The sequence below is a fragment of the Zingiber officinale genome, chromosome 5A, assembly GCF_018446385.1.
Source record: "Zingiber officinale cultivar Zhangliang chromosome 5A, Zo_v1.1, whole genome shotgun sequence".
Classification (NCBI taxonomy): Eukaryota; Viridiplantae; Streptophyta; class Magnoliopsida; order Zingiberales; family Zingiberaceae; genus Zingiber; species Zingiber officinale.
This window is the reverse complement of record NC_055994.1, coordinates 88290125-88304021: the sequence shown is the minus strand read 5'-3', so window position 1 is coordinate 88304021 and position 13897 is coordinate 88290125. Positions and strand designations below refer to the sequence as shown.

General features: G+C 35.7%; 1 protein-coding gene across 1 annotated transcript; it reads right to left on the bottom strand.

Moving 5' to 3' along the window:
• Positions 1 to 7389: 7389 nt before the first annotated feature.
• Positions 7390 to 12681, bottom strand: LOC121980888 (exonuclease mut-7 homolog). Its single transcript, XM_042533153.1, has 9 exons — positions 12178 to 12681; positions 11388 to 11519; positions 11118 to 11241; positions 9572 to 9672; positions 9264 to 9488; positions 8972 to 9048; positions 8719 to 8854; positions 7944 to 8147; positions 7390 to 7708 (listed from the first exon to the last, which is right to left on the bottom strand). Exons 1-9 carry the CDS (start codon positions 12664 to 12666, stop codon positions 7649 to 7651), a joined length of 1548 nt encoding a protein of 515 aa, XP_042389087.1. The 5' UTR covers positions 12667 to 12681; the 3' UTR covers positions 7390 to 7648.
• Positions 12682 to 13897: the final 1216 nt, after the last annotated feature.

Genomic DNA, 13897 nt, shown 5'->3' with positions numbered 1-13897 from the left:
GTATGCTAAAATTATAGTCATGTTCTAGGGTTGATAATTGTTAGTTGATAAAATTAGATTTAAAATGTAATTGACCTACTATGAGATACTTGGATTAGGAGTTCCATTCCTAGTCATTAACTTGATCAATTGACATTTGTTTTGTCTTTTTTATTCAATTATAAAAATATATAGAGTTGAGACTAATATATCATATAAAAAGTGTTTTACTTACCAGTGTTGATATAGTGACTTCTAAATATTAGAAATGTAAGGCTACATAGTGTATCATTTTTCATCCTAATAATGTTTTCTCTCATGAGCAACGTGTACTTGATTTGTCACTATCTATGCTTATGCCTATGCCTATGCCTATGGAAAGACCTTTAATTTCATGTTTAACTTAAATGATGTTCTGTTAGAGTTGGATGCATCTATATCATAATCACTTTTATTGGAAGAGTTTTTATTTATATCATGTTTATGATTTATTTATCTATTGTCAAATAAAATGCGAGGACATCCAGAAATGGAAGAAAATAGAGTTGATGATCAGGAATTCATTCCCCAAGTTGCAGATGATCGAAAGCCAAAAATTGGAATGGAATTCTCATCTCTAGAGGATGCATATTTGTTCTATAACCAATATGCACGAGAAGCCGGATTTAGTTCAAGGAATAACACGAGCAGGAAAAATAAAATGACAAATGAAGTGACATGGAAACAAATTGTATGCTTCAAAGAAGGACATACAGATCTAATGCGACACAATAAACATCCAAAACCTGATCAACAAATAAGGGAAAGAGCACGTGGCACAGTTAGAATGGGTTGTAAGCCAAATATTACATTTGTCAAGAAATAGATAGGACCGGATTGAGTTATCTGTAACTTTATAGAAGCTCATAATCATCCGCTCTCGACTCCATCAAAGGTGCATTTGCTATGCTCACATCGTAGTGTTTCGGCAGCCAAAAAAACATTGACAAAACAATTTTCAGATGCCAATGTACCAACTTGTCAGCAAATGCGTTTATTAGAGATAGAGTATGGAGGCCCTGAATGGGTAGGTTGTACAGAAACTGATATTAGAAACTTTGAGAGAAATCTAAGGGATGAACAAAAGGGTATTGATGCTGAAACACTTATCGAGTTTTTTACATCTGAGCAAGAGAAGAATTCAGCTTTTTTCTTTGTCTACGAGACTGATTCTAATAACAGATTTAGTAGGTGCTTTTGGGCTGATCATGTATCAAGAAGGGCATATAGTGTATTTGGTGATGCTATTGTATTTGATACAACTTATAACACCAACAAATATGGTTTGATTTTGGCACCATTTGTAGGAGTTAATCATCATCATCAGACAATTCTTTTTGGTTGCGGGTTTCTTAGTGATGAGAAAACTGAGTCTTTTGTTTGGTTGCTTACAAAGTTCTTAGAAGTCATGCCTAAAGGTGCACCAAACATTATCATCACTGATCAGGATCCTGCAATGACAAAAGCTATTACATAGGTTTTGCCTCAAACAGTGCATCGCTATTGTTTGTGGCACATATTGAACAAATTCCCAGAAAAATTAGACCCTTTGACTTTTCGAAACCATTATCACAGCATAAAGAACGTCATTGCAAATTCTTCAACACCTAATGATTTTGAAAAGTCATGGGAAGAGACTATCAAGGAAGCTAACTTAGAGAAAAATGATTGGTTGTCCTTGATGTATGAATTGCGACACAGATGGGTGTCAGCATATTTTAGTCATGTATTTTCTACAGGAATGTCAAGTAACCAAAGATCTGAAGGGTCACATGCATTTTTCAAGAAATATGTTTCAAATAAGAACTCATTAATGGATTTTATCACACATTTTAATAGAGCACTGAGACACCAAAGACACAATGAGTTAGTTGCGGACCATATCGATATGAATGAGAACCCCAAAGTTAATACAACCTGGCCAATGGAAAGTCAGATGGTTAAGCTGTACACAAAAAAGAAATGGCTCGAATTTCAAAGTGAAATGATCAAGAGTCATAGTTATTATGTGCAACAGACATGTACAGGAGTTGCCTCAGCAGTTTACCACGTGATGAAATTTCAAAGTTCCTCTTCCTCAAAATCAAGAGTGCTTACGCATGACAAATAAAGGGATTACATATCGTGTAGCTGCACCAAATTTGAGTTTAAGGGCATTCCATGTAGACATATGTTAGTTTTTTTCGTATCAACCAAGTGTTTCATTTGCCTGATATGTATATGCTCAAACGATGGACGCGATATGCAAAAGTTGGAGCAATATATGTTTTAGGAGAGCAAAATATCATTGATGATCCAGATTCAGAAAGATATTTGATGTCGAGGCACTCGAGGTTATCCTATAAAACTTCAGTGTTAGTTGATGATGCATCTTTGAGTAATGAGAGGACAACCTTCTTGGAAGAACAATTTGATTGTATCTACAACAAAATTCAAGAGATGTCCATTAATACAACATGCAGTGATAGAAGTCAAAGAAAAAAAATCCATGGATGAGACACTTGGTATTATTGATCCTTCTGTAGTACGAACTAAGGGATGTGGGAAGAGATTAAAATCATCAAAGGAGAAATCAACATCAAATTCTAGTCTTTGTCGTGGATGCGGACATCGAGGAGTGTCACATGACAAGCGTAACTATCCCAATTTGCAACGAGGGTATGTGTCGATTCAATTTTTCATTTTTATTATATTTTTTCTTACAAACAAACTTATTTGATTATTGTATATGACAATATGCCAATTATCAGATCAATTGAAGATAATAATCATATCAGTCTTGATGACACATATGAACCGGATTTGGGATCCATAGTCGGTAGTATCAAAGTTTTAATTTGTTAAATTATAGTGGTTTATTGTTTATTGAGATAATGAAAGTAATAAATTCTCTTTATTTTGTAGGTTCAAACAACATGAGATAGGATGTTGCAATTATCTATGGTTGGTAATTTATTGAGATAATAAATTGTCTTTAAATTATAGTAAATTGTCTTTACTTAATTGTCTTTCTAATAAAGTATCTATGCATACTATCATACCATGCTTAGTACACCAATGGTCCACTTGGTTTACATATTATCTTTTTTTTTACGTTGTTTCTTGATGTACATATTTTTACATACTGCTGCCAAATCTCATGTTTTGATTGCCAGTGTAACTATAACCAGAAAACTCATATTGGACAACACCAATTATGAATATTGAACTGTTACTTGGACAACAAAGCTTCAGAGTTTGATCCTCTACAAGCAGGAAAAGACAGGATGATGTTAGATGGCAGCAATTCACTTAAAAAGGAGTTAAAGGTCGTAATTCTTTCAAAAAATAAGACGATATGATGTAATTGATTTGATCAAATGAATTAGAACCATCATCTAATTTTGTTGGTTCTCCATTGCACTTCAAATTTGTGCTAATTGATATTGATGACATCCATGAAAGTTGACTCCCCCCAAACAATGAAAACTATGGACTACTAGATCATCAATATATAGTGAACAAGGTGTCACATGTCAGCAACATCCACATTTTTACTAAGTCCACAATGATGGATGATTGGACAAATAGGATTTGTCAAAAAGACTTTTTGTATTGATTATTTTGAACTTTTTCATTGAGTTTATTGTGGCATAGTTTTGTCTAACGGCATATGCATATTGCTTTATTCATGTCTAGTAATTGCTTAGTCTTATTTAGTCTTAAGTATTTTCTAATGGATGTAGGTTGACAATGGTTACTGCAAGGATGGAAAGGGCGCATCACTCATGCCCTCTCATTATGGATGCACTAATAATATTCTTCAAATGTAGCTTGCCTTGGATGTTGTTGAAAGCTACTTGATCCGGATGCAACTGACGGGAGCTAAATTTCACAAGCAAAGTTTACTAATGTAGCAAAGAATTCATGTTGCATTCCATAGCTCTAGTCTCCTGCACTTAGTTATCGTACTAGATGATGTGTTATTCCTAGTTAGGCCATGTATTGTATTATAGTCGTTCAGACTTTTTGCTGTACTAATTTGGTGTCTGGTATCTTAAGGTTTGTTAGTACTATAAACACTATGAGAATATGTCCCAACTTATTCTATAAGGTTGAATGCCAAAGGACGTTTGGCAACTAAGATTCCTGTTGAGAGAACTTGTTTTTGCCTAAGACATGTAACTTTTTTAGTACACGAGTCTTTTATTTTATGCTAAATTTCATTTGTTTAGTGAAGACAACTAATTCTAAATTAAGATTGATGGGAAGATACTTTTGTTTTGTTACAAGATTACTGATTTCAAAACTCACATGTTGTATAGATTTCGAGTAATATTGCACCAAACATGACTAAGTTTGTAAAGGTGTAAAGATCAAATTTTGCCTTCTCCATTTGCATTGCCAGGCCATTGGACAAAAATGAACAACATTTTTAGAACGTGAAGCTGTTGTCAGGTGAGTCATCAAAGCTTTTTATTTTTATTTTTTCTCTTTTTATTTGGTCGAAAGGGACTTAAAATGATGCTAGTCAATGGCCAATGGCCAATGGCCAATGACCAATCTTTATGCTAGTCTTCGAAAAGGCTCATCATATTCTGAATGTTTTACAAAATGTTAACTGAATCTCTGGCAGTGTGTCAGTGCTAGAAATTGTTTCTCTAATGTTCAAGGAAAGAAAATATTTTTGTTATTTATTTTCTCTGTTAAGAAAAAGAGTGAAAAGACCATTGATTTTCCAGAAAGAAAACTAGATCATGGCCCCAAGTTTTTGCCGATTTGCGTGCTTGGCCTGAGCCATTTCATGGCAATTGGGCACTGAAACTTTGCTAGCTCTTGCAACATGTGAAAAACTTCAACGAGCTTACAAGAAATCCAACAGTTGCATCTTTTTCATCAATAGAGGACAAGAGTTGCTAAATTGCACCATCTGTGCATTGGCTATGAATGAAGAACAACTGATTCCTGCTTTCACTAATTCACCATCTGTGCATTGACTAGTATCCAGTAGTTTTTACTTTCGTTATACTTACTCCCATCACTTTTTAGTGCCAAATACCTGTACACTAAGAAAGAGAAGTAACAAACTATAAGTAGAAGGCAAGATAAATGATGTCGAAATAGGAAAGAACTGATCACCTGAGTCTTTCCAACAAATGTAATGGGTTCCAAACTTGCAACAATAGGGACTCTAATTGTACAAGATTAAATGTTAAATTACCATGCAGAAGTCTGTCAAATACATTGATTCAACTCTGTCAAATACATTGATTCAACTAATAAAAAAAGTCTACTATCAAATACATTCATCCAATTAAATAAAAAAATCTATCATAAAATATATTTATCCAACTAAATAAAGAAGTCTACCGATTAATCACTAATATTAACAGAGTCAAAAAAATTTTTAATCTCTTCACACATCTCGGCGATCTTAGCTGCATTACGACGATATTCATCAGCTAAATCTAGCTGGCTTTTTATCAACTTCGCTAGTTCTTCAGTCTGCTTCATTTTTTCACCAGAACTTGAGGATGGAGTTGAAGTTGAACCCAAAGTTGAGCTTGAACATTTTTGGACAGTAGGGGCAAAGAAGCCATGTTGTCTCTCCTTGTATGAACTAAAAGCTCTTAATGTTTCCTCTTTACTGAGATATGATCTATGCAATGCACCGCTATATTTGTTAACTTGAGTATGAGTTTCTTCCCAACTATCATAAACACCGGGATTCCGTCCAACAAAAACTACATATGTTTTTCCTTACATTACAATAAATAAACATTTCAAAAATAAATGCTAATCTTATAATACAGATTTTGAAATTCAAATAGAAAGCAAAAATCAAATCAAATGGCTAACCATTTGAATAATGAAATCCAGCTACGACACCAACCTATTTAATTCAATATAAAAGTTAAAATATGTTGAATCAAACATATTGCAAACAATAGAGAATTACATAATCCAAATATAATTTCCATCTGATTCTGTTAAGTGTTTCATCTATCTTAACCTACTTGAACATTATTCATTGCACTTGTAATAACTTTATCAAGTAACCAACACATGCACACTTGAGAAATCATATTAGTAACCACACAATATAGTCTGTCTTCAATTTTTAACCAAACATCAAGACTAGTTAGTTGAACTCGACCACTTGTGTGTGATTGTATCAAAAATCATCCTAATATCTTAGTTTCTCCAAGTATCACTTAATTGATCGAACTCGACCACTTAGGGAACAATTGCACCAACATGTATAATCTTCCTTGAGTAGTATAAGGATTCTATCTATACCAAATTTGAAAAATTATTATTCAGACATTGTGCTAAGTGTCAAGAATGGTGAACCAAATCCTTAGAAGAACATGGAGTTGAATTTTTATTTCTCCTGTTTCTTCATATGTACTCCAAAATATATGCTTGGTAAGAGATGATATTTTAATGAAACTGATTGTGAAGGTGAAACTTGTAATGTGTGTAATGAACCTTGTTTGATACTATCCATTGAAGTGGAGGCTAACGTTAGTTAATATGGATGTCAAGAACTATGTGGAAAGAGTTTTTTATCTGGTAATTAATGGACCTTGTTCAATGAAAAGAGGAGAGGACCTGTCGCCGCTTCTGCTAGGGCTCGCGGCAGAATAGAACCTGTCGCCGAAGAGAGGGATAGCTCGGCGCTTCTGCAGGAGGGGACTCGTGTCGACGGCAGGAGAGGGGAGAGAGCAGCGCTCGGCGATGGAGAGAGCTGAGCTTCGCGAGGGAGAGAGCAGTGCTCGGCGAGGGAGAGCTGCAGCATATCTCAGAGGCGCGGCGAAGGCGAGAGGCAGCGACGAGGGAGAGCTGCAACAGATCTCAGAGCCGTGGCGAGGGCGAGAGGCGCGGCGAGGGAGAGTTGCAGCAGATCTCAGAGGCACGGCGAGGGAGAGCTGCAACAGATCTCAGAGGCGCAGCGAGGGCGAGAGACGTGGCGAGGGAGAGCTGCAGAGGCGAGGCGAGGGAGAGAGGCACGGCGAGAGAGAGCTGCAGCAGATCTCAGAGGCACGGCGAGGGCAAGAGGCGCGATGAGGGAGAGAGCAGATCTTGGGGACGGGAGAGAGCGGCGCTAGGGTTGAGGAGGTGGCAAGCATTTTTTTTGTTTTCCTCTCCTGCGCTGCTTTTTCTTTTTTTTTCTCACGCGCTGCTTTATTTCGTTTATTTTCATTTCACCGCAACTGACATGGATGACACCGCATTTTCACCGCAGCATAAGCACCGCAGCACATAAATTCTCTCTCTCTCTCTCTCTCTCTCTCTCTATATATATATATATATATATATATATATATATATATATATTAATTAAATGATTAAATCGTTTAATATATCAATATGATTAACACAATGGTGTAAGTTAACTATTACCTATATTTCATTCTTATTGAAAATTTTGGATTACATGTGCCATCAAATGAACATTCAAATTAAGAGAGTACCTAAGAACGTTGATAAATAATGGGGACAAAGGCTAAACTCAGGCCTCTCTCTCTCTACACAAACTCATTTGCTCAAATGTTGATGATAGTCTACACAAAGGCATCTTGATGGAGGACGGGGTGAAGTAGCAAAGCCACCCTATTTGAAAAGAATTTTGTTGGGCATCGGCGTCTCAATCATTCAACTTGCAAACTGCCACAAATTTCTCAACTGCGTTGCGGTATTGGGTTCCCTATAGCGGGAAGAAAATTCAGTGTTAGATAATCAAACTATTGATCTTTAGTATGAACTGAACATCATGGGATGGGTTTGAAGGGGGCTTATCCAACCTAACTAGTTTTCAGAACCATGTTCATAGCCAGATCAGTTTTACTCCGCCCACAATCTTACAAGTAATAACAGTGGACAGATAGCTAGGTCATGACCATACTTCACAAATGCATTGCGAGTCGAGTAATAAGTATTACCTCCCAATATAGTTGTTTGCAGTCAGTGCATTGCCAAAACTCCAGATTCCGGTCGAAGAGGCAGTTAGGAATGACCTGGAATCCCCTTGAAGCCACGACGGCCTCTTCCAATGTCAGTGGTTTCTGGATGAAGCTTCCGTTGCATTTTGTGCATCTTGACATAAGTTGGTCCTCAGAAATCTTCAATTGGAAGGTCTCAATCACCTATTAGAAAGTAGATACATCCTTAGGAAGTCGGTATTAGATTTTTATAAAGAAATTCATAATCAAAATAATATATAGATAGGAATAGACAAATCAAACATTATGATCAGATACAAAATCATTGTTCATTAGATGGCCTTCTAACTGTTAGCAAGTGTTGGACTAAGTAAGAATTAAGAAGAGAACCCTATTGAAGAAGTTTACGCCGAGGTTCTAAAATACTTTTAAATTGGGCAGATTCTCCTGTAGATAGGCGAACTACAAACTGCCTATTTTGTCCTTCTATGCAATAACTTTATTTCTTAGAAAAGTAAGGAATAATTGTCGACAACAAAGTGGTGACTTTAGGAACATGCAAGCTTATTTACATTAAATAACTGAGCTGAGATATGTCTGAACCTATGAAACTTTAGTGTGGATTATGTGAATTGGGTAGAAACTTCTAAAATGCAACTTATAGAAATAGTAAATTGTGCTTTTGAGTAATTAATTAAACTTATTCAAAATAACTAACTACTTCAATGAAAACTTTATGAAAGAAATCTGAATAATAAACAAATGATGTAAGTACCTCAATTAGTTGGTCATTCTTAAGCAAACTCTTCACCCTGTATACTTGATTCCTTACTAAATATTGATATTTCAAGAGCTTGGCATCTCGTGTTAATAGGACTCTTTTCTCTTTGTAAGCTTGATTCAATAAATGTCTGAGAGAGAATAGATGGATAAGAATTATATACAATGGTGTAGGAGAATACAGAGCAATAAAACAGTCACCAGAAGTTAACATCAATTAAAAATTTTACGTTTATGTAAGTACTAACCTTGGATCAGGTTTCTTTAAAGATGGGATAGCAGCATCAATGCCAACACAGCGCAAGTGTCTCGCCAACCCTTCTACCTGTAAATTCAGAAATTAGTAGCAGCACCTTTTGCTAGTCAGTTATATGCAACATAGTGTAGAAATACTCTGAACATGTTTCTATTTCTCCGCACAGAATGCCAGCAAGAATAAGGATAGATGAGTGGCATCAGTGTCGTGTTGCGAGAGCAAATGACTATCAGAAGTCATAAAATATGTAAAGATAGGAAAGAGTAAGAAAAAAGGTCTCACACCATCACATCACATAGAAACTTTGGGTTTCCATCACCGCCGAAAGATATGTCCCATGGTGGAGGACCTTGCCAATCTTCATCAGAAATCAATTTGTGTGTGTGCTTAACATGACTAGTTAACCTTTTTCTTTCTCTGCGTCTTGAAGTCCTAGGCCTTTTGTCTGACTCTTGCAGTAGTAATTTATCACCATAGCTATGGGCAATGTTTGAGAGATAATCATCAAGCTGAAATATGAATCCACAAGAAGGCCATGAGGTAAGAGAAACTGATAAATCTAGAAATGTGAAGCTCAAGTCATGGACCTGACCGTATCAAGTTCTTCACAGTAATCAGGACTTGGTAGTATGTTGGAGAAACTTGATTCTGAAATCATTTCCTTCTCACTGCCGATTGTTGTAGTGTTATTTGCTGGAAGATATCATATTAGTTCCCAGTCTATGATCACATAAGCTAAAAAAGAACAAACATAACTCCATTTTATAGAATTTTGTGTTATGCAAAAAAACAAGAAAATAAATCATGCTTCCAAAGCCAAAAAAGTCGGTTGTAAACAGAATCCCTTGTTAACACTACATCAAATCAAGTGCTGTCAGCTGTGACGTGACCATTTCTTTAGCACAGCAAACCCACTAGTTCAAAACATGGCTCTCCTAATAACACAACTAGCCTGAAACATTATTTAATAAATCTGAAAGTGATAAGACACAACACGATTATGATAAATGGATTGAATCGTATTATCTATTTTCTAAAAGGAGAACATTGTAAGTTTACACTGCTTGCACTACTGTGCATCAGAGTATGCTGCAAATAAACTGTTTTTGTGCAGTCAAATTATAGTGCTTCAAAACTTTAAGATATTTTCAGCAACTGAAGTGTAGTAACTGAAGTGTTTTGCACTAGTTCAAAACATGGCTCTCCTGATAATACAACTAACCTGAAACATTATCTAATAAATCTGAAAGTGATAAGACACAACATGATTATGATAAATGGATTGAATCATATTATCTATTTTCTAAAAGGAGAACATTGTATGTTTACACTGCTTGCACTACTCTGCATCAGAGTATGCTGCGAATAAACTGTTTTTGTGCAGTCAAATTATAGTGCTTCGAAACTTTAAGATTTTTTCAGCAACTGAAGTGTAGTGACTGAAGTGTTATGCACTAGTTCAAAACATGGCTCTCCTGATAACACAACTAACCTGAAACATTATCTAATAATTCTGAAAGTGATAAGACACAACATGATTATGATAAATGGATTGAATCATATTATCTATTTTCTAAAAGGAGAACATTGTAAGTTTACACTGCTTGCACAGTGGCACTACTGTGCATCAGAGTATGCTGCAAATAAACTGTTTTGTGCAGTCAAGTTATAGTGCTTCGAAACTTTAAGATATTTTCAGCAACTGCAGTGTAGCAACTGCTGGCCGACTAAGGTGGAGAATTTGTTCGCTTTCGAGAAAACTGCAGTCATGATAGAAAAATACCTGGTAGATAGATTCAGTATTGAAGGGAGACTGAGGTAGGTGGATGCTTTATACTTAATTCATTCATGTTTATTGTAGATAATTCTTCATAAAACACTGTCAGACAGTCAGAGTCAGTGTTTCATGGATAACGATACAAATTGGGAAATGTATAATTTCACCAAATAGAACAGCAAAAAAGGTATGTGTTTTGAACTTTAATATCTCATGCTCCACACTCTATGTAATTGTTTTTGTTTATGATTAATAGCATCTTATAATCTATGTGAACTCTTAATCTATGTGGCTACAGATCTACACCGTAGCACTACCATGTTATATTCCAATAGCCATAACATCTAAAATTGGTACAGACCTTTGGTGATGATTTTATGTTGGAATACTTCAAATATTTCAAGCAAGTAATATGCATCAGCTGCAGCATATAGTATCTGATCTTGACTTAGAGGACGGCAAGACCAGTCACTGCATTGGAGTTCCTGAACCAAGATATATAATGTCAGCAAACAATAACAACAAAAGCCTAGATGATCCTATAAGTCCAACAAAAGAAAAAAAAAAAAAGGAAAACATAATAAGATAAAGAATAAACTAGACATTTAATCAAAAAAATAATTCAACTAACCTTTGATAAGGAAACATTAAGCAGTTCCTTGCAGATGCTTGCTAAACTTTTAATGTTCTTCGGATGTTTCTTCCCCATGTGTTGATTCTTTAGGTGATAGTAAATGCTGGTGATATCTATAAAAGGCTCCACCTATCTCAATGAAATATAGTTAGGAAAAAAAAAATGCATTCCTTCAGAACAATGTCAATGTACTTCAACATTCAATAATTAATTTTCTGTACTTGTAGGCTAAATATATGATAACCAACACAAGAGAGCCCCTCTTTTTGTATCTTTAAAAATGCACTTTAACTTGAAAGAAAGAATACAGTTTCTTGTCAAATGTAATACCCATAATTTCACAAATCATGAAATAATGTCAAACTGAAAGCAGAGTGATGTATGATGCAGTATGAACATTTGGCCAAGTCAGTGAACCACGCTCCTATCACAAGAATGATGAATTTCCTACCAATCTTGAATTCGTTCTCTTTTATTCACAATTCATGTGGCAAAATGTTGCATTCATAGTGTCTGTTCTTTGTACACTTTAGTCCTTTGAAATTTGTATACTTTCACATGTGCATTCAAAGCAATTCTACCAGGTTATCCACGATTTTGAGCAAAGTTGTGCATGACTTGAAAAAAACTGCTCATGTTCTATGAGTATAATTGTACCCTCATTAAGTTCTATAATTGTCTAAGATCCGGAATTGTATCTACGAGGTATGAAATGGAGAAATAACAATACTATAAATAAAAATAAAATCTACAATGGCACTGTTTAGAATACGTGGAGAAAGATTACTCTATCGAAGCCAGGATCGTATCCTTGGGCAGAGAATGTGGAAGAAAGATAGATCAGATCCTGCTTGAACCAGAACCCAAGCTTGATTACATCCGGCGACTCAAACATATCCCTGAGCGGCTCCCAAAGGGCACCGAGCGGGACGGAGAGCAAGTCCACCAAAAACACCGGCGAGTCACCGACCCTTGGATCCGTAGGCTTACGGAGGAAACGGCAGGCGATTTGGAGGAGGGACACGGTCGGGAATGACCGAGGGAGGAGGTCAGCGGCGGCGGGGGGCGAATCCCGCCCCAATCCATCGCCAGGTGGAACGTGGTGGTCGCGGCTGACAGATCGGACAGGTTTCCACTCGGCGTCGAGGCCGACGACGGGGCAGCTACGGAGGGACCAGAGGAGGAGCGCGAACTCCGGCGAGTCCACGGCGTCCACCGTGTGGACCTCCAGCGACGACGGAGAACGAGGCGGTGGGTCGGGTTCGAACGGTTCCATTTTTCTCGGCCCGGCTCGCTGCGACTAAAGTACCGCGATTTATACCAATCCGGTTCAGATGGAAATTGTCCGTGCTCTACTAATTAAACCGGCTATTTTTAAATTTAATGAAGATGTTAATTAATCATTACAAGGCCCATAACATATGGACTGCAGAGCAGGTAGGCCCATATATACTTACTATCCAAATGAGCCCAAATCGAGCACGTATGTTTGGTCCATAAATTACAGACAAGAGGATCCATTTTATAAATTGATTCTTATGATACATCTCATCACTTAAATAGATAAGGTCCATCATAATTTACCAATTACAAATAGATAAGGTCGATCATAATCCACCAATTACAAATAGTGAATCAGATCCCGCCTGGGCTGAATCTATCTAAATTTAGTAATGGAATGGTTTGCTAGATCCGTATCTAGATAACTGAGGTAGTAGATCTCGCACAAGGTTAAGAAAGTGATCCTGGTTGATATACAACTGTATTATAGTTAATTTCTTCAAAGTGATCCTAATTATTTTTCTTACTGACTCATTGTGATATTCATCAAGGACTGGAAAATTAAACAGAAATAAATAAAACACATTCTATAAACCAAAAAAAAAAAATAGACCGGTGTAAGGTCATTTCATACATTTATTAAAAACATTTAATCATATGCAAGCTCGGATAGATTAGATCAAGATTCGGAGTTCATGCTGTGACGATTCGGAATTGATGATACAACAATTTAAAAGTGTCGGTTCAATGATTTAGAATCATCGATTTGACAATTCCTAAGATCTACTCTTAACCTCAATCATCAAAATGCTTATGGTTCACGATTTAAAACCATTAGGCAATCATGCCTTATTAGCCGTGATTCAAAATTATTATTATATTTTTAAAATTAAAATTTTATAAATTAACTTAGCAAAACTCTTTTAATTAACTAATAATTTATAATTTTTTATTATTTACTTTATTCTTATTATTGTGTATTTAAAATATTATTAATTAATCATTAAATAATTAACTAACATGTCAATATGTTACTAGTTCAAATCTTGACAATATTATTTTGTTAATATATTTCCATCAATAAAAATATACCCTCTATATTAATTTTTTTTAAAAAAAATATCTATATTTTAAAAAAATGAATATTGATTTTTATCCTAAGGTCTGGTGGAAAATTTCAATAGAATGAACCGATAAGGCGATAACCCCATATTTGATGGTACCTT